Source organism: Chenopodium quinoa, unplaced genomic scaffold (assembly GCF_001683475.1).
Source record: "Chenopodium quinoa cultivar QQ74 unplaced genomic scaffold, ASM168347v1, whole genome shotgun sequence".
Lineage (NCBI taxonomy): Eukaryota > Viridiplantae > Streptophyta > Magnoliopsida > Caryophyllales > Amaranthaceae > Chenopodium > Chenopodium quinoa.
Genome location: NW_018743292.1, coordinates 2,892,625 through 2,915,353, shown reverse-complemented (window position 1 = coordinate 2,915,353; position 22,729 = coordinate 2,892,625). Strand labels below are relative to the sequence as shown.

General features: G+C 34.5%; 2 protein-coding genes and 1 pseudogene across 2 annotated transcripts; all 3 read left to right on the top strand.

Moving 5' to 3' along the window:
* The first annotated feature begins 17 nt into the window (after positions 1 to 17).
* On the top strand, positions 18 to 7,313 carry LOC110736392 (AP2-like ethylene-responsive transcription factor AIL1). The gene is made up of 9 exons (XM_021916603.1): positions 18 to 978; positions 1,290 to 1,929; positions 2,276 to 2,358; positions 2,542 to 2,550; positions 2,759 to 2,847; positions 3,753 to 3,826; positions 3,952 to 4,002; positions 5,366 to 5,442; positions 5,931 to 7,313. Exons 1-9 carry the CDS (start codon positions 762 to 764, stop codon positions 6,803 to 6,805), a joined length of 2,115 nt encoding a protein of 704 aa, XP_021772295.1. The 5' UTR covers positions 18 to 761; the 3' UTR covers positions 6,806 to 7,313.
* A 1,337-nt stretch (positions 7,314 to 8,650) lies between these two features.
* Positions 8,651 to 12,711, top strand: LOC110736391 (receptor-like protein kinase). The gene is made up of 2 exons (XM_021916602.1): positions 8,651 to 11,945; positions 12,062 to 12,711. The coding sequence occupies exons 1-2, from the start codon at positions 8,960 to 8,962 to the stop codon at positions 12,412 to 12,414; spliced, it is 3,339 nt and encodes a 1,112-aa protein (XP_021772294.1). The 5' UTR covers positions 8,651 to 8,959; the 3' UTR covers positions 12,415 to 12,711.
* A 40-nt stretch (positions 12,712 to 12,751) lies between these two features.
* Positions 12,752 to 21,451, top strand: LOC110737205 (annotated as a pseudogene).
* The last annotated feature ends 1,278 nt before the right edge of the window (positions 21,452 to 22,729 follow it).

Genomic DNA, 22,729 nt, shown 5'->3' with positions numbered 1-22,729 from the left:
GATTATTAACCGAACTGTTTAAAAACCGAACCGGCATTGACCCGAGTAAATCCGCCCCTGAAGCGACCCGTTTCTAACCGATCTGATTATGACCCGAACTGTTTATAAACCGAACCGTTTATGACCCGAACCGAATTTAAATCGTACAAAAATAAACCGAAATCGAACCGACCTGTGACTAATCAAAACCGAACTGAACCGACTCGCCGTCTAAATGAAACCGTTTAAACCCGAACCGTTTAAAACCGAAACCGTTTCAAACTGAAACCATTTCAAACTGAGGTCAAACCGAACTGCCAGACCGAAGTCCCACCCCTAGCTATATGCTATCACAATAGGGCGAATTTCAGGCTACAACTACTTGTACAATTTTCAATTACACTTGACTTGGACGGGTGCTACAAACTTGTTTAATTAAACTTACAAATTGAGGAGAGAGAAAGAGAAGGAGATTATATAAATGCTAGAATTGCTTTGAAACAAACAATTTTCTCTTCATAATTTTGACCATTCCTCTTCTTCTCCTTTCCTCTATCTTCACCCTTTTTATATTTTCCTTAAAAATGGTTTCTTCTTCTTCTCTATTATTAACCCTTAAGTTTTCTTCATTTCATGCATGAAACTAAGCTAGTTTAAATCTATCTATCTAATCCCTTTTTCAAACACTCTCTTAACAAAGAAATTAAACTAACCCTACCTTATATTATCAAGTTTATTTTCTTTTGTTGTCTAAAATATATATAGTTAGATAATCTATAAAAATGGCTTCAATGAATTGGTTAGGTTTTTCTTTATCTCCTCAAGAAATTCCTTCTCAAACTCCTAATCAAGATCATCATAATCCCTTCACAAGCACCACCGGAGAGTGTTTTGATCTCGCTACCGACTCACCGCCCGGTCATCCTTCTCTTAATCATCTTCCTCCTCCCTTTGGCATCCTTGAGGCCTTCCATAGATCAACAAATAATCAATCACAAGGTAATTTTAATTTTATTTCTAAATCTAGTATTTTTTTTCAATTTTTTTTTGTTGGTCTCATATAACAAACCTACAAATTCATGCCCTAGATTAATTACAAAATGATTTTTAGCACTTTAGATGGTTTATAATGTTTATTATTCTCATATTGCAAAACCCTAATTCAAAAACAAAGAGGATTAAATGGTGTTTTAATTTATCCAACCTCATCTAGTATTTTTTTTTTTTTTTATTTTTTTTTTGTTTGTAATAATTTATTTATATTAAAAAAGGGAGAAATTAAAAATGGGAAGTTTGTGATGTTTTTGCAGATTGGAATATGAAGGGAAACTCAGAGATAAGTATGTTAATGGGAAACCAAGAAGTTGAAGAAGAGCCAAAACTAGAGAACTTTCTAGGAAGCAGCCATTCTTTTAGAGAAAATAATCATCAACAACAACAAAGTAATGGAGATCACTACATGTTTAACACAACAACTACCCCACAAGAAAATAATAATATGGCAAACCCTAAAGACACTACTAGTAACAACAATAACAATGGACTCAATGTTTCCATGATCAAGACATGGTTGAGATCAAACCACCCTTCTCAATCAAATCTAGTCGACGGAAGTGGTGGCGGTGGTGGTGGTGGTGGGGCCGGGTTAACGAATGCGCAAACATTGTCCCTTTCGATGGGCACCGGTGGGTCACACTCCGCCTTGCCACTACTAGCGACAGGCGGAGGTGGTGGTAGTGGTGGTGAAATAATGGAAAGTAAATTGTCCGATAATAGTAGTTGTAAACAACAACAACAAAGTGATGCTACGACGGGTGTATGCAATAATACGACTAGTAGTACTACTACTACTAATGTCGAGGTTCAAAGTGGTGCACTTGTTGAATCTGTTCCTAGGAAATCTATTGATACTTTTGGACAACGTACGTCTATTTACCGTGGTGTAACAAGGTACATTATTCTTCTTTCTTTTAGTTTTATCGAAAAATAAAAACAAAATATCTATTATCTTTCTTCATATAATAATATACTTGTATTTAATTATTATATGTTTTTTTTTAAAAATTTCTTAAACTTTGCACCTTGGGTATCCAATGTACTCGATAATCGATCTTAAATTATTTGTTTTTGTACTTAATTTCTTGGTTAATCGATGATTGAGTTAATTTTTTTTTTCTCCCTAGGCCTTTGTTTTCTTGTTTTATTTTATAGAATTATAATAGTCCAATTAATTTTATGAATTTGAAATATTGATATACTTATATCTTATTGTAATTTATAATATATGGTTTTTCAGACATAGATGGACAGGAAGATATGAAGCTCATCTTTGGGATAATAGTTGTAGAAGAGAAGGGCAAACTCGTAAAGGAAGGCAAGGTAATTATTTTAAAGATTATTGATATTAATCTTAATTATTTTCTCTTCATAAAAATGATTTTTTTTTTCTGATTAATCAGAAAATTAAATTTGTGTATAATTAAAGAAACTAATTATATGTTTCCTTTTTGGGTGTACAACAATCGCGTGTTTGATGGTGGGCAATCTTGCGGAATGTTGCAGTTTATTTGGGTAAGTAATATATAGTGGAGAACAAAAAGTTCCTTTTTGAGCCCTTTGAATTGTTAATTATAGTACTTAGATACTCTTACAAAATTTTTATTTTTAATAAGAATAGAATCTAATAGATCTTATCTTATGTATAATTTATATACTATGGTATATAATTTAATTTGTTTTCTGATTTTATTCTCTCATTTTGTGTATATATAATTTTTAGGGGGTTATGACAAAGAAGAAAAAGCGGCTAGAGCTTATGATTTGGCTGCATTAAAATACTGGGGTACCACTACCACCACCAACTTTCCTGTAAGTTCTTTCATTTTACATTATTATTATGATTCTTGATTAAATTCAATTATTTCATCTTACGCAAATCGCCGAGTTTATAACTTTGATATGCTTATTTAGGAATAATAGGGTTTAGATGGATACATTTTAAATGTAGATAGAGTATGGAGCAGTTTTGGGTTGTTCGGGTTGAGAGATTTTATAAATCTATCGTACTTGTATATCAAAATTATAAACTTAGACGTACCCGTACATGCATTTAAGCTTAATAATACTCCTTGATTATTTCAACTTTAGTGTTCTGTAAAACTTAAATGCATGGTTGTATATGTAATTAACCTACATAATAGTACTCCACTTCAAATATGGTGTCGTTTGAGGCTAAAATATACATGCTAGAAACTTTGGTAGTTGTTACATTAATTATAATATTCTAACGTGATTAGTAATATTGCATGAGAAATCTAGAAACACAAGTAGTAATTATGAAGTTAAATTAATTGAAGTATGTAAATGAAAGTGGAAAGAGGGGAGTTATTATTTGCTTTATTATTATGTTTTCTGATAAAGTTCAAATTCCACAATATATATCATATCCCGGTTTTTCTTAATTAATAATCTTTCATGAGACAATATTTATGCAAAAGCTTTACTCAAAGTGCAAGCATTTTCACTAATTAAGTGCACCATAATTAAGGATTTTATGTCTCTATTATCTTAAACAATTAATTATTTGATTAGGAAACATGCTCCGGTGCTAATGGTGAAAGTTTTGCACTATAAACTCATTGTTAGTGGAAGCATGACTCAGGAATTTTTGCATTGCATGTCCATCTTTTGTATTAATAACATCATTAACATTATTATATATTTAAATCACTAGTCTATTTTTTTTAATAATCATTTTTTCTTCAATATTTCAGATTACTGATTATGAGAAGGAAATTGAGGATATGAAGCATATGACGCGCCAAGAATATGTTGCATCCCTACGAAGGTAATGTGTTTGATCTATACGTAGTACATTTTAATCAAATTTTGTTAGAGGGGATCCGAAGATTGAATTAGGTTTAATTTGCATGGTTAATGGTCATTAAGCATTACTCAATTCTCTTAATACAGGAAAAGCAGTGGATTCTCTCGTGGTGCATCAATTTATCGAGGAGTAACAAGGTATTTAATTTTGACTTTGTTATATACAAAGTATTTCTTCTTCACATAGCTTTAATTTGTTGATTTAACCTAAAAGTATAAGCTCCTAACGAAATAAATAAGTTTAAATAAGCTCAAATAAGTCTAGTTAAGGACTTAGAGTTTTCATATATTACTAATTCAAATAAATTCTGATACGATCTTTTAAGCGTACAACTTAAATAAAGAGAATTGTTATAAAAATAACAAAGTCATAATGCAGGAAGTTAGGTTACCAGCATTAGAGAAAACTAATCTTCCTCAAATAATTTAAAGGAGCTTGATAGTTCAACTCCCTTTGTAATTACTATATAATATAAAACCTAAATGACAGTAGATATTTCAGAAAGTCACCTTATTAATTAGTAATTATACTCTCTTTTGGAAGTTCATGACATAAACAGGTCTGACTTGTTTTAAGCAGGAGTAGTGTACAAGGTAAAGGCTAATAAATAGACACCAAATTATTGTTTTTATGATAAGATACAAAAGCTAATGACACCAAAACACTTTAAATGTTCACTATTAAATTATATTATGTCAATAAATTGATTCCTTCATTAATTTTGCATTGTATTATTAATTAATCCATTTTTGGAATTGCAATTACTTAGAAACAGCACTTAAGGTAGTGTTAATATTCCAGAATTAGTAAGGAATTTCTTTTGAATGCATATATATTTTTTTTTAGTTCTGTCTAATTAACTATAATAAAAATAATCAAAGCAAATCAAATCAAATCAGAAGCTTCTTCATCTTTAAGTTATATAAATAGATTGAATTATAATTTTCGAATTTTGACCACATTCTGCAAAATGCAATCTTAAGTTGGATGTATGCATATGAGAATGTCATACTACCCCTATATCCAAATCTTAATTAATATATTCCACAAAATTAAAAAATAAATTATTTAATTGAATGACCAAATCTTCAAGTCTCATTATTTATTTTAAAAAACTTTATAATATAATGATTTTGATTGTATTCTACTCTTACTACAATACGTGTGGATAGGACATAATTTATTCACTTAGTTCACATGTATTCTTTTAAGTACTTTGTAATATAAAATTTATAATATAATTTAGAATAATATGAAAATCTTATTTGACTGGAATAAAAGACCAAGTTATGTGAACTCTGCCTGCAACTGTTGCAGGAATTTTGTAGCCTAATGTGCCTACTTTTACCACCAAACATGCACATAATTAATTAATTATGTAAATTCTAATAGTAAAACCCTAAGAAGTACAAAGTTATTAAATGTTAATTATAACATTAGTTATTAATTATGCTAAGTTTATGCATGTCTTGACTAATTGTTATTGTTTATTTTGGTTAGGCATCATCAGCATGGTCGTTGGCAGGCTAGGATAGGCAGGGTTGCTGGTAACAAAGACCTCTACCTGGGCACTTTCAGTAAGTAACAATTATCTTTATATTGTTTTAGTTGGTATCGCGTAAGGGATAAAACTACATACATCCGATAAGGTTTGAAAGGGCATTGTTGTACCTTGTGCTGTTGTGCATTAGTATAGATCGTTGGATGGTAATGAACGGGCTTAACTCGGAACCTTATTGTACAGTGCTCCAAAACCAGTCAAGGCCAAGACTCTTAACACATAGGCTTATATGTCATGATATGCAACATTAACCATACTGTATGTAAAACAATGAAATATTCATTACTGTATTATCAAACAATAATTGTGCTCATCATTACAGAACTGTACTGTAAGTCTGCATATACTAAAAAAAGCCCTGTATCAAACTAGCCTTTTTGTATATTCTCTGCATAAAAATACTTTTCCGACTTTAAACGTTGTTTCTACTTTGACGGGAATTATTGTCTCATAAAAATGTAACATATTTTGCAACATTATACTAAGGTCTTTCTACTGTTACAGGCACACAGGAGGAAGCAGCAGAAGCATATGACATAGCAGCAATAAAATTCAGGGGACTAAATGCAGTAACAAACTTTGAGATAAACAGATATGATGTGAAAGCCATACTAGACAGCACCACACTTCCCATTGGAGGAGCTGCAAAGAGGCTAAAAGATGTTGAGGAATTAACAGCTGCACCAGATAAACAGATCATTAGAGCAATTGCTGCTGTTGATGATCATGAAACTTCTCAGCTCACTAATGCTGCTTATGGTAATGGGACTCCTAACTTCCATTCGTGGCCCGGGATCGCGTTCCCCACAGCTCAAGCTCAACCATTGGCAATGCACTACCCTTATGCTGCATCCCAGCAGCAGCAGCAGCAGAGGCTGTGGTGTAAGCAAGAAGTACAGGACACTACTCATGACTACCAAGATCATCTTAATCAGCAGCTTCAGTTGAATAATGGGACTCATAATTTCTTCCAGATGCATAATTTGATGGGGTTGGAGAATCCTTCCTCTACTTTAGAGCATACCTCAGCAGGGTCGAATCCCGGTGTTTACGGGAATGGGAGTGGGAATGAAAGTGTTGGTGGTGGTGGCTATGGATTGCCATTTGGGATGTCTACAGTTATAGCTCATGAAGGAAATGAGAATGGAAATGAGAAAAGTGGGTATGAGAATTACTACTATTACTCACACCAAGGAAATAATGCTAGCAATGCTACTGGTGTAAGAGGAGCTGTTGGGACTTATGATCAAGGGACATCTTGTAACAACTGGGTCCCAACCGCGATTCCAGCACTCGTTCCGAGGCCTAATAACATGGCTGCTGTTGGTGGTCATGGTGGAGGTGCAATCCCTACATTCACTGTGTGGAATGACACATAAAATCAAAAGGAAAGAAAGGGTGAGGAGTAATAATAAGATGGAAGGGAAGATTTAAGAAGGTTTGGGGTGTACACAACTCATTTCCTAGGTTTGAATATTTTTACTAGTATTTATTTCTCATTCCTCCCATTTTGTTATAGCTACTCCATTTAACAGAATTAACTAATTAGGAGGATCAAGTTAGATTTTTTTTTTTCTTTATTTCAGATTTATATTATAAGGAAATTGCACAGGGATCTAGCCTGGAGTTCAGTAATAGCAAAGGTTTTGAGTTGTTAGCTCACTTTTGCTATGATTTTGGGAACTTTGGGTGAATTAGATCCTCGGAAAGGTTTTTTTTTTTTTTTTTTTTCTCACTCCTTTGACTACACCATGCTTTGTAATTTTGAAATAACTAACATTATGATACAAAGAATGGGGCTCTCATTTCTGTATACTTTCTGTTTTCAGCAATGTTTTAAATCCAGTCAATAGCAACATTTTAACTTTTCATTGTGTACGAATAAAATTGGGTTGGAGGTACTAATGTGCAGTAGTTCAGAGATTTTAGCAAACAGAAATAACAGCTGGAATTGAATCTTCCCTGTTATTCTGACAGTCTGAAAGAAAGGTGTAGGGAGATTAAAATACTAGTTTCCTTAATCATGCTATGGATCCTGGAGGGAAGACACATCGTTCATAATTAATTTAGAAATCTGAACTAATTCTTAAATAAGCTTCTATTAAAACACTAACTTCAGGGGTTAGGCAGCATGGCACGTACAGTTATTGTGCCGTACTGTTGTGCTTATTAGCCATCCCAGGTTCAGGTTCAGGCGGCCACATGCCTACTTTTGTAATAAGGGTGAGTGTGTGAGTGTTACCATAGCTCATAGCTAAATGTTGAGTTCAATTTGGCTCGCCATTGAACATGGCTCATTCCTGTCCACTTTAGGTGTGACAGTAGAATGAATTTGCTAAGTTTCCTAGCTCTTGCAAGAACAACTTTCAATAAGCTTCCAATTAAACCTTTTCAAATGTAGATTAGGGTTGATCATACCAAGCTTAATGCGTAAATAATTTATATGTAATCCTCATAATACACTAGATGAGAAAAGACATAAAGTTGTACATAAATCTTATGAGTATAAAACAATAAATTAAAGCCAAGAGTATGAAGTGGTATAATCAAAGATACCCTGTGCATAGACTAGTAATGAAAGTAAACTTGCTATCATTTCCTTTTTAAACTTAGATGAAAGCTTTTGAATGATAAGAAGTAGAGATGTATGTGCCACTTCGGTACATGGGCCATCTTGGGCCGAGACAAAACTAGCCCATCACAAGCCCGACATGGCATGAAGGGGCAATTTGCACATCAGACTACTTTTTGTAGCCAATAAACAAAAATCTAAAAACTATTCAAGGGGACCATCACTCCGCCAGTATGGCATGACATGTGAGTCAGGTCTTGCATACTGCATAGGCCTTGTCGGAAGATTGGCACAACACAAAATGTACTTGGCCCGTTCAAGCACATCACAACCCTGATGGCCCGTCACTTGGGTTTGCACGACCCGCCCCGACCCCAGCACTAATAAGAATTTAAGGACGTTAAGGTAGGAAAGATTGACCCGGGTCAGATTCCACAAGTCCAAATCTTAAGCATTCTCCAACTGATCCGGGTCCACGCGCCCACCCGCTCAACTACTTATTACGAGAAGCCCCTAAGGTATCATTAGAGTAGGACCCACCGTATAATCTCACATTCTCACCTGCAACATGATATAGCAGGATATATTAGTTTAATATGTGTATTTGTAGTATTAAAACTAAGATCTATTGTTTCAATTGTCCTAATCACATAACTACTCTACTAAATTAAATCATACAACAGCTAAATAACACATGAAACTCATTATTAACTTTTAAAAAATGGAATTTTAGAAAGATCTTGTTGAATTCTGAAAGTGCGTTGAATTTTCAGGAATATAAGCATAAATTTTACAGCAAAAGTTCTCAGAAAATCCAAGAATACAGCAGATACAGAATGTTTTTCCTTTCTTCAATCAGAACCGAGTTCTGACTTTCATACTTCAAGAAATTCTCCTAATTAAATTCCAGGTAAAAGTTGCTTCTTTTAATTTCTTGCAACTTTAAAAATTTTGAGCTGCCATGGAAAATAATAAGAACATGATCATATTGTTATTCTTCTGTGTTATAACTGTTATATTCAGTACTGTTTCTGCTTTGAGCTCTGATGGGCAAGCTTTGGTATCGCTTTTAAACGAATGGGCGGTTCCGAAATCTGTTAAACATAGCTGGAATACTTCCCAACTTACACCTTGTTCATGGATAGGTGTTGAATGTGATAAAAAGCAGAATGTTATTACTCTCAACCTGTCCAATTATGGCATTTCGGGTCGTTTAGGACCTGAAATTGGTCAATTAGATCATTTACAGACACTTGATCTTAGTTTCAACACAATTTCTAGTTCCATCCCTGTTGAAATCTCCAACTGCAGCCTTCTTCAGCTGATGGACCTATCAGTGAACAATTTCACAGGTGAAATCCCAGAAAATTTGGGGAACTTGCAGAATCTGCAGGCCCTCAACTTTTATGAGAATTCATTAGTGGGTCAGATTCCTGAGTCCTTGTTTCAGATCCCAAATCTTCAATATGTTTTCCTCAGTAGTAACCGGCTTAGTGGGTCTATCCCTTCTAATGTAGGAAATGCAACTGAACTTTTGAGTTTTTGGGTTAATGATAATCAGTTGACTGGTACTATACCGCCTTCAATTGGACAGTGTTCAGCACTCCAAGAAGTTTATCTTACTGACAACCTCCTGACTGGTAAGTTGCCATCGAGGCTGATTAATCTCAAAAATTTGGTTGATTTAGATGTAAGTTCAAACAACTTGAAAGGTACCATTCCTTCTTTGGGTTCTGGTAGCTGCAAGAATCTGCAGAGTTTAATCTTGTCAGTAAACCAGTTTACTGGGGTCATTCCACATGGCCTGAGCAACTGTAGTAGCATGGTAACCTTTGCCGCCATGACAAACAAACTGACAGGGACAATTCCATCTTCTCTAGGGCTGCTCACTGAACTGTCGATACTCTATCTAGCTGAAAACGCATTGTCCGGGAATATACCCTCAGAGCTTGGTAATTGCAAGTCTTTGACAGAGTTACTTCTAAATGATAATAACCTTGAGGGTGAAATTCCAAGTGAACTTGGGATGTTAACTAGTTTAAGCCGCCTTCAGTTGCATAATAATCACCTGACGGGTGAGTTTCCACTTGGTATATGGAGGATACGGAGTCTTGAGTTGATTCTTATATACAATAACAGCTTACAGGGGGAGCTGCCTGCTGAGATTACCGAGCTTAATAGCCTCAAGAATCTTTCGATATTTGACAATCAGTTCTCTGGGATCATACCTCCGGGCTTGGGGATGAATTCTAGCTTGGTAATGATTGATGTCACAAACAATAAGTTTACTGGGGAAATTCCGCCCCACCTTTGTTTCAGTAAACGATTGCAGGTGCTAGACATGGGCAACAATATGCTCAGTGGAAGCATACCTCCTGATGTTGGAAGTTGCTCTAGTTTGACGAGGTTAAGGCTTGAACGAAACAACCTCACTGGGATGCTTCCAGAGTTTGAAGAAGATCATACCCTTTCTTTCATCGACTTGAGTGGAAATAAGATTCATGGAAGAGTGCCCCTAAGCCTTGCTAACTGTCACAGTCTCACCTGGATCAATTTCACCATGAACAACCTTTCTGGATCTCTACCATCAGAGCTCGCAAACTTGACTGAAATTCGTTCTGTTTATATATCTCGCAATAATTTGGAGGGCCCTTTGCCACCAGAACTAGGCAACTGGGGTAAGTTACTTAAGTTGGACTTGTCTTTCAATTCTTTGAATGGATCAATTCCATCAAATCTTAGAAGTTTGACAGCCTTGTCTTACTTAGATCTGAGTGAGAATCGTCTCACTGGCGGAGTTCCTCCTTTTTTGTCTGAACTTCAAATGCTCCAAGAGCTTCATCTTGGCGGAAATTTACTGGAAGGATCGATTCCTTCCTCAATAACTGCATCAGAGAATTTGATCCTATCTTCCTTGAATCTTAGTAACAACCATTTAACAGCTCACTTACCGACTGACCTTCAGAGATTGGCCAATTTACAGCAGATAGATTTGTCTCACAATCATCTGACAGGGTCGTTGGAAGCTCTTACTCATATGCCTAGTTTAGCTACTGTGAACATATCTTATAATCTCTTCTCCGGTCCAATCCCCCCATCTTTGTTGAAGCTGTTCAGCAAGTCGCCATCATCCTTTCTAGGGAATCCTGAGCTTTGCATCGACTGCAGTCACTCCAGTGGTTCTAATTGTGAAGCAAGCGGGAATATCAAAATATGTAATGCAATGCAGAATAATCACAAGAAAAGACTCCGCGGTGTTCAGATAGCAATGATAGTTCTTGGCTCATCAATCTTCACAATTCTCGCAGCAGTTTCTCTGTTTTATGTACTTGCCAAGTGGCAGAAACAGCAGAAAAAAGATATTGAAGCTTCAGGCAAGGGGAATTCTTCTCACTCATTCGGAAAAATAATGGAATGTACAGGAAATCTTGATGACTCGTACATCATAGGGAGAGGAGGCCATGGAATTGTCTACAAGGCAGTGTTAGGCTCAGACGAAGTTTATGCTGTCAAGAAGCTAGAACTTGGTGGAGAAAGGGTAATGAGTATGAGCATGATGAGAGAAATTGAGACATTGGGGCAAATCAAGCATAGGAATTTAGTGAAACTGAAGAATTTTTGGGTAACAAAGAATTATGGCCTAATTCTTTACGAATTCATGGAAAATGGTAGCCTTGGTGATGTTCTTCACAGGAAGAGTCCACAGTCAATAATAAGGTGGGATGTTCGGTACAAGATAGCTCTTGGAACAGCCCATGGATTAGCTTACCTCCACTTTGACTGTGATCCTCCTATTCTACACCGTGACATTAAGCCTGAGAATATACTCCTCGACTCAGATATGGAGCCACACATCTCTGACTTTGGTATAGCTAAGCTTCTACATCAAACTTCCATTTCAACACAATCATTTGCAGTTCCTGGGACAATTGGCTACATTGCTCCAGGTAATAATTTCTGATGATCAATTATAATACTCTGCACTTGTTTTTGTCAAGAAAATTCCCCCTTTAATGTTCAGTATTTATGTATTAACTTTTGTCACCCAATTTTTACGGTACAGAGAATGCCTATGCAACAACATGGAGCAAGGAGTCGGATGTATACAGCTACGGAGTGGTTTTGCTTGAAATGTTAACCAGAAAGAAAGCTGTGGATGCAACCTTCCCAGAGGGAATGGATTTAGTTGGATGGACAAGAACGGTGTGGCGCAGCTCTGAACAGATTGATAAGGTAATCGATGCCAGCCTATTAGAAGAGTTTCTAGATTCGAAAGTCATGGAGCAAGTTTATGATGTTTTCTTCATAGCTCTAAGATGCACTGAAACGGAGCCAAGAAAAAGGCCAACCATGAGAGATGTTGTGAAGCAGTTAGAAGATGCAAATCCTGCTGTAAGAATGAAAAAAGAATCCTAGCAGTTCTTTGCTAAGCTATCACATATTCATCTCTTTCCAACCCTGTAATTTTCTAGCATCTCTGAATTGTATATAAATACATAGTGTCTATAACATACATGTCAAATGTATATTACTTGACAAACATTGACATGGTTGACAAGAAACCATTCAAACTGTTTTCTAGATTTTAGTCAAGTATATACACAGGAAAGTGTTGTAACTAGAAAGGTATTGGGTTTGATGAAGTAACACAAGAGACAAAAATAAAGTTTTTTGAATGTGGAAATTTCCTCAAAAGAAAAGACTATATAAAAACCACCCTTATAAGAGATCTACATTTCTATACTGAATCAAAATGTGTGTTTACAAGAGACTTCACATCTGCAAGACTCCGGTGCTGAAACCCGTGCATCAGTCAGGCAACCGAAGCAATAAAGATCAGGTATTGCAACAGATGACTTCCTTCCTGCCTAAGTGCCTAGGCACTACAGCACTGCCTGCTCAGGCAAATCATCAAGATTTCAAAATCCAACCAGCAACTCGGTAGTCTGTTTCAATAACTTCCCAAGTTTTCCGCCCTTGTGTAAGTTGTGCTTCAGCACGTAACCAAAAGTCACCAAGTTGCACTCAATCAACTTCCAACTTTAGTGTTCCCATTTTCTATTTATATCTAGTAACTAGGTTAAACCCCGTACGATGCACGGATGTTGATAATTATAATAAAAGTATACGAGTAATAATTATATATATAAATATTGAATCGATTGATCATGTATTAAAACGCATGAAATAAATTAAACAGTAAAAACATATGAGAGAAAACATTTAAATATGTAATAATTATAACGTGCAAGTTGATATTTTAGAAAGTTTACTTTAGATTTTATAAAATCAAAGTCATAATCTAAATACAATCTTATTTTAATATAATATCTCTTTTTGTAGAAAGTAATTTTGGTGGAAAATTTTTTAATAGTATATTGTCAAGTGTGTCTTTAGATTTGCTTTTAGTAGTATGTAATTGATCATTGACATACGGCTTTGCTTTTTTAGCATAAACTTTATATGTTTCCATGACATGATCAGAATAACTAGAGATATGTTTTGAAATGGAAGTTTAAGTACTGTACAAAAAAGATCAATCTTTATCTATTAGAGAAAATACAAGTTTATCTTCATGATAAACAAAAAAGTGTTATTTAGTGACATTTCTGTAAATAAATCAACAACTTTTATTAAATATGAGTCTCACAAATGTTGATTTATTTACGAAAATGTCATGTTAATTGGGATATTTTGTTGATTTATTGTAATACCCCTAATATTTTAGTACTCTATCTATATATGTTATAAAGAAAAGTTTGGTACAAATCTATTTTTGCATAACTTATAAAGTAATTTATTATTCATCTAACTTTAAATTAAGTTTCGAGACGAAACTTGTTTTAAAGAGGGTAGATTGTAATACCCGAATATTTTATGATTTTATAGGTATATTATTTTTATTGATAAATTAAGTTATTTTAATTATTAAGTAACCTTCTTTATCTACATAGTTTATTTTTGAAAAGTTTTAAACCCTAATTTATATCTAGTAGGACTCTTGTTTACCAAACTATAAATACTTGTTAACCTACCTTAATTATTAATCTTTCTTATGTATAATAGCCGTGATTTCCATCCTTTATTCCCAGCAAGCAAAGAAAATCTTGTCTTTTAGCCAATATTAATTTACCATCACTGATACACCATCGCATCATCACCAAACCCAATTTCCTAATGTAATTCTTTAATGATCAATCTCATTTATATATATTATCATTACTTTAGAAACCCATTATGGTTTCTCATGTTTTGCGTGGATCGGAGATGGAGTTGCTCTGGTTTTGCGTAGAGTTATAATATTTGGGTGTTCATTCTTGAAAGGTAATCACACTTGTCGTTTTTGAGTCGTATGTTTTTATATTTTTGACTAGTAATCACACTATATCAATCTTTTTGAGTCGTTTGATATTAATTTGGTTGTATTGTTTGTTATGTGTATCACACAATTTTAATTTATTTAGAGTTATTTGATTTTATAATTTATTTTGCATAATCACGGCATCTTTTGTTGTTTACTTATACTACAGTCATGTTTGTAATTTAATTATTTGAAATAAAATAATAATAATAATAATAATATGATAATAAAGTGTAATTTATGTATTTGATGATTTGTGACTTCGTGGAGTTGAATTAATATTAATTGATACATATGATTCCCATGTGCAATTTAGTTTATATGTCTTTATTTTATGTAAACTTTTGTTGTTAGGCAATCAATTATATGACATTGTGTTTGAATATGGAGTATCATATTTGAGGTTTTAGATTAGAGTTGCTAATGTTATTTTTGGGTTGACATTTAATAAGTTTTGGTTACTAGTATTAGCCCTATAAGAGTTGAGATATTTCACGAATCAAATATGTCGTGATATATGAATTGGGAACTTGTGCCAATATTGAGATATTATCTATTATCATGTGAAAGATTATTTGAGTAAAGTATGAGATCAAAAGGTTGAGAATTATTATTTTGTTCTTGGTTTGAGGCTCGGCGTTATAGACCTTAGTCCTTGGCATGTTGGTGAGGAGATAATGATCATCAGTTAAGAATGAGGTACAATCTTTATTTATATTTTTCTATGGTCCCCTACAGTGGGATTTGACCCATATTGGTCATGGTTTAAGGTATTTTCTGGCTATTGAGAGTATTCAAGTTTTTATACTTGTTGGTTTGTTATTTGAATTACCCATGTCCAAGATTAGGTATAGAACAAAGAGCATGATACACTTATGGGATAGATGAGTTAATTGAGTAAAGGTTTGTATTATTATTCGAGGTTGAGTTTGACAAAAGTTATTTTCAGAATACGGAGTTATTTTACCTTGAGGTATATATGTGTGATGTAGTTTTGAACTACATTGTTTAAGTGAGTTACTTATAATATTTTATTATTTTGTCATATACTTTGATAAGTGGTGATTACTCAGTTTTTTTTGCTGCCGTGTGTTTTATTTTGTTGTGCTATTTGTGTTTGCGGCCATGTCTTTCGTATGGTGGCCCTGCGACGATCTATTTTGGAATTTGTCCTTAATGATGAGTAGTCGAAATTATTTAAACAGGTTGATCAAGTGATCGTAGCCAAAGGAGTTCAATTGTTTCGATTAGTCTGATATAACGAGTTTGTAAAGTTGTTATAAAATATAAATAGCTCACTTAGTTTTATTAGTTGTAATTATTGGGATTTTGTAAGCCTTAGCACTTGACAAGTTGTCAATTGTGGAAGTAATACCTCCGATTTAGGGGTATGTTTCCGCAATTTTATTTAAAGGTTATTTATTTTCCTTTAATTCTTATTTATTATTAGTTAGTAAATAAGGGGTGTTACATTTATTTACAGAAATGTCACTAGATAAATATTTATATTGAAGATTAACTGGTCTCCCTCTGTTTACTATTGTGCTCACTCACAGGCCACCCAACGTGCCACAAAATGCCCCCCCCCCCCCCCCCCCCCCCCCCCCCCTCCCAACACACACACACACATCACACACACTTGGACCGAGACCACATGCATGCTTGCACTGCCAAAGTGCCATCTCAATTTTACCTATAAACAGGATTTTTCTTCTTAGTTTCTCCTTTACTTCCCACTCCCCAAACATCTCTGCACCAAGCGTCATTAACACCAATCTATCATCTAAGATTCTTATGTCATCAATATTTCGATATAAATAGAGCATGTACTTGTCCTTGAAAGAGTCAAATGAAACGCCAGTCTTTCTCACTAAGCAGCATATTGAATAATCAAGCATACCACTAGTCCACTAGAAATATTCAATATACGATTATGCGTTGACAGTTTTGGTTTTTTTGGAAAAATGTTCCGCCCTTTCTCACTAAGCAGCACATTGAATAATCAAGCATGCCACTAGTCCACTAGAAATATGACGCTTCGACGAAAAACCTATTTTAAGGCAAAGTAATACCTCCAAGATACATGACAATCTTCCACAACACTTCCAATCAGAGCTCGTCGAATGCACAGCAAAAATCAATTATAATCAGCTTAAGGCATACAAACGTTCCATACACCCTGCTCATGATGATAAACTAGATTAGATAACTCCGAAATACCAGTATGCAAAATCTTACAGAACATTACAGTAAGTCAACAAAATTAGCTATTGCAGCTTGCAGATCATAGGACAAGAGGAGTAACTGAACAAGAGAGGCCTGAACCAGATTACCCAAGTCCATATTTTTACTATTTATTTAATTTGTTGACGTGACAACTCCACATCACCAACACGCTTCAAACGACTGTAATCTTGCAAAAGTTAATTCAATTTGATATGTATTTGTTGATTTTTATATTACTATATTGAAGATGTCGTATAACTTTTCATTAACAAATTATTTTAAGTTCAAAATAAAAGCCCATGGTTTCACTTGAGTGAGACCCATATGCAACTTGATATACTAATATGCAGTACTACTTTGAACAGGGAAGATTAGATGTCCTAATCTCATCCCACTTCATCCACTAACTAAACTAAATGTTTTAGATATAGTGTAAACAACTAAAAAAGCACACCTGAAACTCATTGACCCATTAAAAAAAAACAAAAAAAATAGAAAGGAATAAAAAAAAACTTTGAATTTGCAAAAAAGTCTTTTTTTGAATTATATAACTCTGTTGAATTTCTGGAATATAAGCATTCATTGAGCAGCAAAGTTCCCAATAACAAGAAGACAGCAAACACAGAATGTCATAGCCTTTAATCTAATTCCAGGTTAGATTCTCATTCTTTCTCTTGAAGATTCTTAAATTTTGAGTTTTCATGGCAAAAAACAGGAGCTTGATCATCTTGTTATTCTTCTGTATTATCACTGTATTATTCAGTACTTTATCTGCTTTGAGCTCTGATGGGCAAGCTTTAGTATCGCTTTTAAGCGAATGGGTGGTTCCGAAATCTGTTAAAAGTAGCTGGAATTCTTCCCAACTTACCCCTTGTTCTTGGTTAGGTGTTGTATGTGATAAAAACCAGAATGTAGTTACTCTCAACTTAACCAATTATGGCATTTCTGGTCCTTTGGGGCCTGAAATAGGCAGATTAAGTCATTTAAAGACACTTGATCTAAGTTCTAACACGATTTCTAGTTTTATACCTGTTGAGATTACCAACTGTAGCCTTCTTTGGGAGATGGACCTATCACTCTATCAGTAAACAATCTCACTGGTGAAATCCCAGAAAATTTGGGGAACTTGCAGAATCTGCAGGCCCTCAGCTTTTATGAGAATTCATTAGTGGGTCAGATTCCTGAGTCCTTGTTTCAGATCCCAAATCTTCAATATGTTTTCCTTAATAATAACCACCTTAGTGGGTCTATCCCTTCAAATATAGGAAATGCAACTGAACTTTTGAGTTTTTGGGTTAATAATAACCAACTGACTGGTACTATACCGCCTTCTATTGGAAACTGTTCAGCACTCCAAGAAGTTTATCTGTATAACAATCTTCTGACCGGTGTGTTGCCATCGAGTCTGATTAATCTTGAAAGTTTGGTTGTTTTAGATGTAAGCACAAACAACCTGAAAGGCACCATTCCTTCTTTAGCTTCTGGTAGCTGCAAGAATTTAACGAAACTAACCTTATCAGTAAACCAATTTAACGGTGTAATTCCACAAGGCCTTGCCAACTGTAGTATGATATCAGAATTCTCTGCCATGACTAACAAACTAATAGGTACAATTCCATCTTCTATTGGCCTATTCACTGAATTGTCAATTCTTTACCTATCTGAAAACTTGCTGTCGGGGAAGATACCGTCAGAGCTTGGAAATTGTAAGCTTCTGTCGGAGTTGCAGCTAAATGATAACAGATTTGAGGGTGAAATACCTAGTGAACTTGGGATATTAACTAATTTAAGACAACTTCACTTATATAATAATCGTCTAACAGGTGAGTTTCCACTAGATATTTGGAAGATTCAGAGTCTTGAGCTTGTTCTAATTTATAGTAACAACTTATCAGGGGAGTTGCCTGTTGAAATAACTGAGCTCAAAAACCTCAAAAATCTTACTTTATTTGGCAATCAGTTCTCTGGAATCATACCTCGTGGCTTGGGGATTAATAGCAGCAGCTTGGTGATAATTGATGTCACAAACAATAAGTTTACTGGGGAAATTCCGCCCAACCTTTGCTTCAATAACAAGCTGCAACTTCTGCTGATGGGCTACAATATGCTGAGTGGAAGCATACCTCCTTATGTAGGAAGTTGCACTAGTTTGACAAGGTTGAGGTTTGAACATAATAACCTCACAGGAATGATTCCAGAGTTTAAAGAAAATCATAGCCTAACTTTTATCGACTTGAGTGAAAATAAGATTCATGGAAAAGTTCCTTCAAGCCTAGGTAGCTGTCACAATCTCACCTGGATCAATTTCACCAGGAACGATCTTTCTGGCTCTCTGCCTTCAGAGCTCGGAAATCTGACTGAAATTCAAGCTGTTTTTATATCTCATAACAATTTGAAAGGCCCTTTGCCACCTGAACTTAGCAATTGGCGTAAATTGCTTAAGTTAGATCTGTCTTTCAATTCTTTAAACGGATCAATCCCAGCAAGCCTTAGAAGCATGACAGCCTTATCATCCTTAGATTCGGGGGCGAATCGTCTGACAGGAGGAGTTCCACCATTTTTGTTTGAACTTCAAATGCTCCAAGAACTTCATCTTGGTGGAAATTTATTGAAAGGGCCAATTCCTTCCTCAATCACTGCAACGAAGAACTTGATCCTCACTTCCTTAAATCTTAGTGACAATCATTTCACAGGTCACTTGCCCCCTGATCTGCAGAGATTGACCAGTCTACAGTGGATAGATGTATCTCACAATCATTTAACAGGGTCCTTGGAAGTTCTTGGTTCTATGCGTACTTTAGACAGTGTGAACATCTCATATAATCTCTTTTCTGGTCCGATTCCCCCATCTTTGTTAAAACAGCTGCCAACATCCTTTCTTGGGAATCCTGGTCTTTGTGTCGACCGCAGCCACTCTGGTGGCTCCACTTGTAATGGAAGCAAGAATATCAGAATTTGTGATTCTAAACAGAACAATGACAAGGAAAGACTTCACAATGTTAAGATTGCAATGATAGCCCTTGGATCATCACTCTTTACAATACTTGCTGCACTCTCTATATGCTATGCACTTGTCAAGCGGAAAAAAACGACTGCAAAAGGATGCTAAAGCTTCCAGCAAGGAAAATTCTGCTTACACAATCAGTAAAATACTGGAATCTACAGAAAATCTTGGTGAACAGTATATAATAGGGAGAGGAGCTCATGGAACTGTTTACAAGGCTGTGCTCGGCTCAGATGAAGTTGTTGCTGTTAAGAAGATAGATTTTGGTGGTGAAAGAGGTGCAAGTATGAGCTTGGTGAGGGAAATTGAGACACTAGCACATATCAAGCACAGGAATTTAGTAAAATTGAAGAAAGTTTGGTTGACGGAGAATTATGGTCTAATACTGTATGATTTCATGGAAAATGGTAGCCTTGGTGATGCTCTTCATAGGACAAGCCCTCTGTCAGTTATCAAGTGGGATGTGCGCCACAATATAGCTCTTGGAACGGCCCATGGATTAGCATACCTCCACTTCGACTGTGATCCTCCTATTCTACACCGTGACATCAAGCCTGAGAACATACTCCTCGACTTTGAAATGGAGCCTCACATCTCTGACTTTGGAATTGCTAAGCTTTTAGATCAATCTTCCATTTCAACACAATCATTGGCACTTCCTGGGACAATAGGCTACATTGCACCAGGTAATACTTTTGAGTTTTTGATGATTTTTTTTATTTTTTTTTTCTAATCTTTTATGGTGAAAATCCAAAGCTTAGAGAGCTTAATTTAACTTATTTAACGGTACAGAAAATGCATATGCAACAACAAGGAGTAAGGAGTCGGATGTGTACAGCTATGGAGTGGTTTTGCTTGAGATGTTAACCAGAAAGAAAGCAGTAGATGCATCTCTTCCTGAGGGAATGGATTTAGTAGGATGGGCGAGGTCAATGTGGCACAATTCTGCACAGATTGATAAGGTGATCGATTCCACCCTTCTAGAGGAGTTTCAGGATACAAAGGTCAAGGAGCAAATTTACGATGTATTTTCCATAGCCTTGAGATGCACTGAAAGGGAACCGAGAAAAAGGCCAACTATGAGAGATGTTGTGAATCAGTTAGAAGATGCAAGAAGTAGGAAAAGATCCTAGTATTTCTCATCTAAGCTGTCATATCCTACCAACGGCAGCTCTGTGTGTTTTCCTACCACCTCTGTATGTACCCCTGTAAACATACATTGCAGTTATAATCTGTCAATTATACATATTATACGGAGTACTAACTAGAGTCTGTTTGGTATGTGGGCATGTGACTTGGCTAAAATATATGTGTGTTCCTATTGACCTATTTGATTCATATCAAAGTAAACCAGGAACCATGTAAAAGTTCCCAGTCAGGATAGTAGTAGCGGCAGTAGTTATAATGACTATTGTTTCTAACTTCAAGCAAAGTCCGAAGGATCTTACAAATTGGTAATTACAATTCATATCTACTCATTGCTAGCACTTCATAATTGCTACGCCAAAATATAAAATAGCCGGAAAATGGGGAGTCACTGTCTCAGGGTGATAGGTTTCAAGCCTAAATAGATAGATTAGCATCCATACTACAAGAGGGGGAAAAAAAATAATAAAAATAAAAATAGGAATGTGTAATCATATGAAGCATATAAGCAATACTGCATAGGGACAGTGGTACGAAACAAAAGATTTCAGTATTCAGTGAACACTCTAAATTCTAAAACTAGCAAATGAAATCATCAATCCTAATTGGAGACAAATTATATATATATAAAAAAAAGATTGGTAAACACACCCGACAATTGAGAGGTGCTGAGAACTTGAATTTAACGATGCTATCTTGTATACCAAAGCTCGATCACTCCACCAAAAGGACTAAAGTTTCTATCAATGAACTGAAAAAATGTTACTCATTAGTCATTATGACATTCAACTAACACAAAACTTAGCTAGGGGATAAGTATCAGTTAATATCGTTTATTAAATGCTCTAAAAAGTATGATCATACAATTACAAGAACACAAGAATATGTATGTCGGTCTTAAGTGCATAAATTCTCCTTTGCTTTTTTAACCATTTTTTTTTTAGTAATATTTGATACAATTATAATATCATTTTAAATCTTTTATATTATCTTTATGACAAAAATATTACTTTTTATTTGGTGCTTATAATTCTTTTCTAAAATATTAATCCAACTCCTTTTTAATTATCTGATAGACGAAGCAACATTAGATTTTGCTAATACTCCGTTATAAAATTGATTCATTTTATTGATATTAAAGAAACTACTTTAAAGCATCACTTTTATTTGTTAGACATAATATTTTTTTCAAAAAAAAATTACACTTATCGTGCATAGCACGGGGCCTAAGCTATTAATTACTAGATTAGTGCTCGTGCAATAAACGGTAATAATATTTTTTTTTCCATAATTAATTTGTGATATAATATAAAAATGAAGTAACTCATGTGGAATAAACATATGTAATACAAATAAGAAAGATGAAATTAAGGCAAAAATTATTAAAACTACAATTAAAAAAAAATATACTGCCTCTATTCCTGAAAGTTCAACTCACTTTGCAATTGCGCGGTTTCCAATAAACATATTTGACCATGAATAACTCCAATTGTGTATAAGTGAAATTTGTAAAAAGTTGATGTTTGGATTATTTATAATAAGGGTAATCTAATATGATCTCACATGCTAGTTTATTATATTGTATAGCTCATAAAATGTAGTCAAAGTTATTTTATTTTGACCACATGAATAGTAAGTGAGTCGAACTTTCAGAAACGGAGGTAGTATTATTTTTTATTAGTTGTGTTGAAAATATTTTTAAAAAGTATACATTATATTACATTAATGATGCATGTTATTCCCAATAAAACTAAATGTACAATGTAGATGTCGTATGACTTTTTATTGATGAATTAATTTAGTTAAAAAAAATATACAATGTATGTACTTCCAAAACAAAAGCTAAGGGGAATAATTATAAATAAATAAATAAATATAAAAAATTAAAATTAAAATTAAATTAAATAAAAAAAACCTTAAAGCTGACATCATATATTGTATTGGCGGAATTTTTTTTAATGATAGCGACATATGTCCAAATTGATCAATGTAAG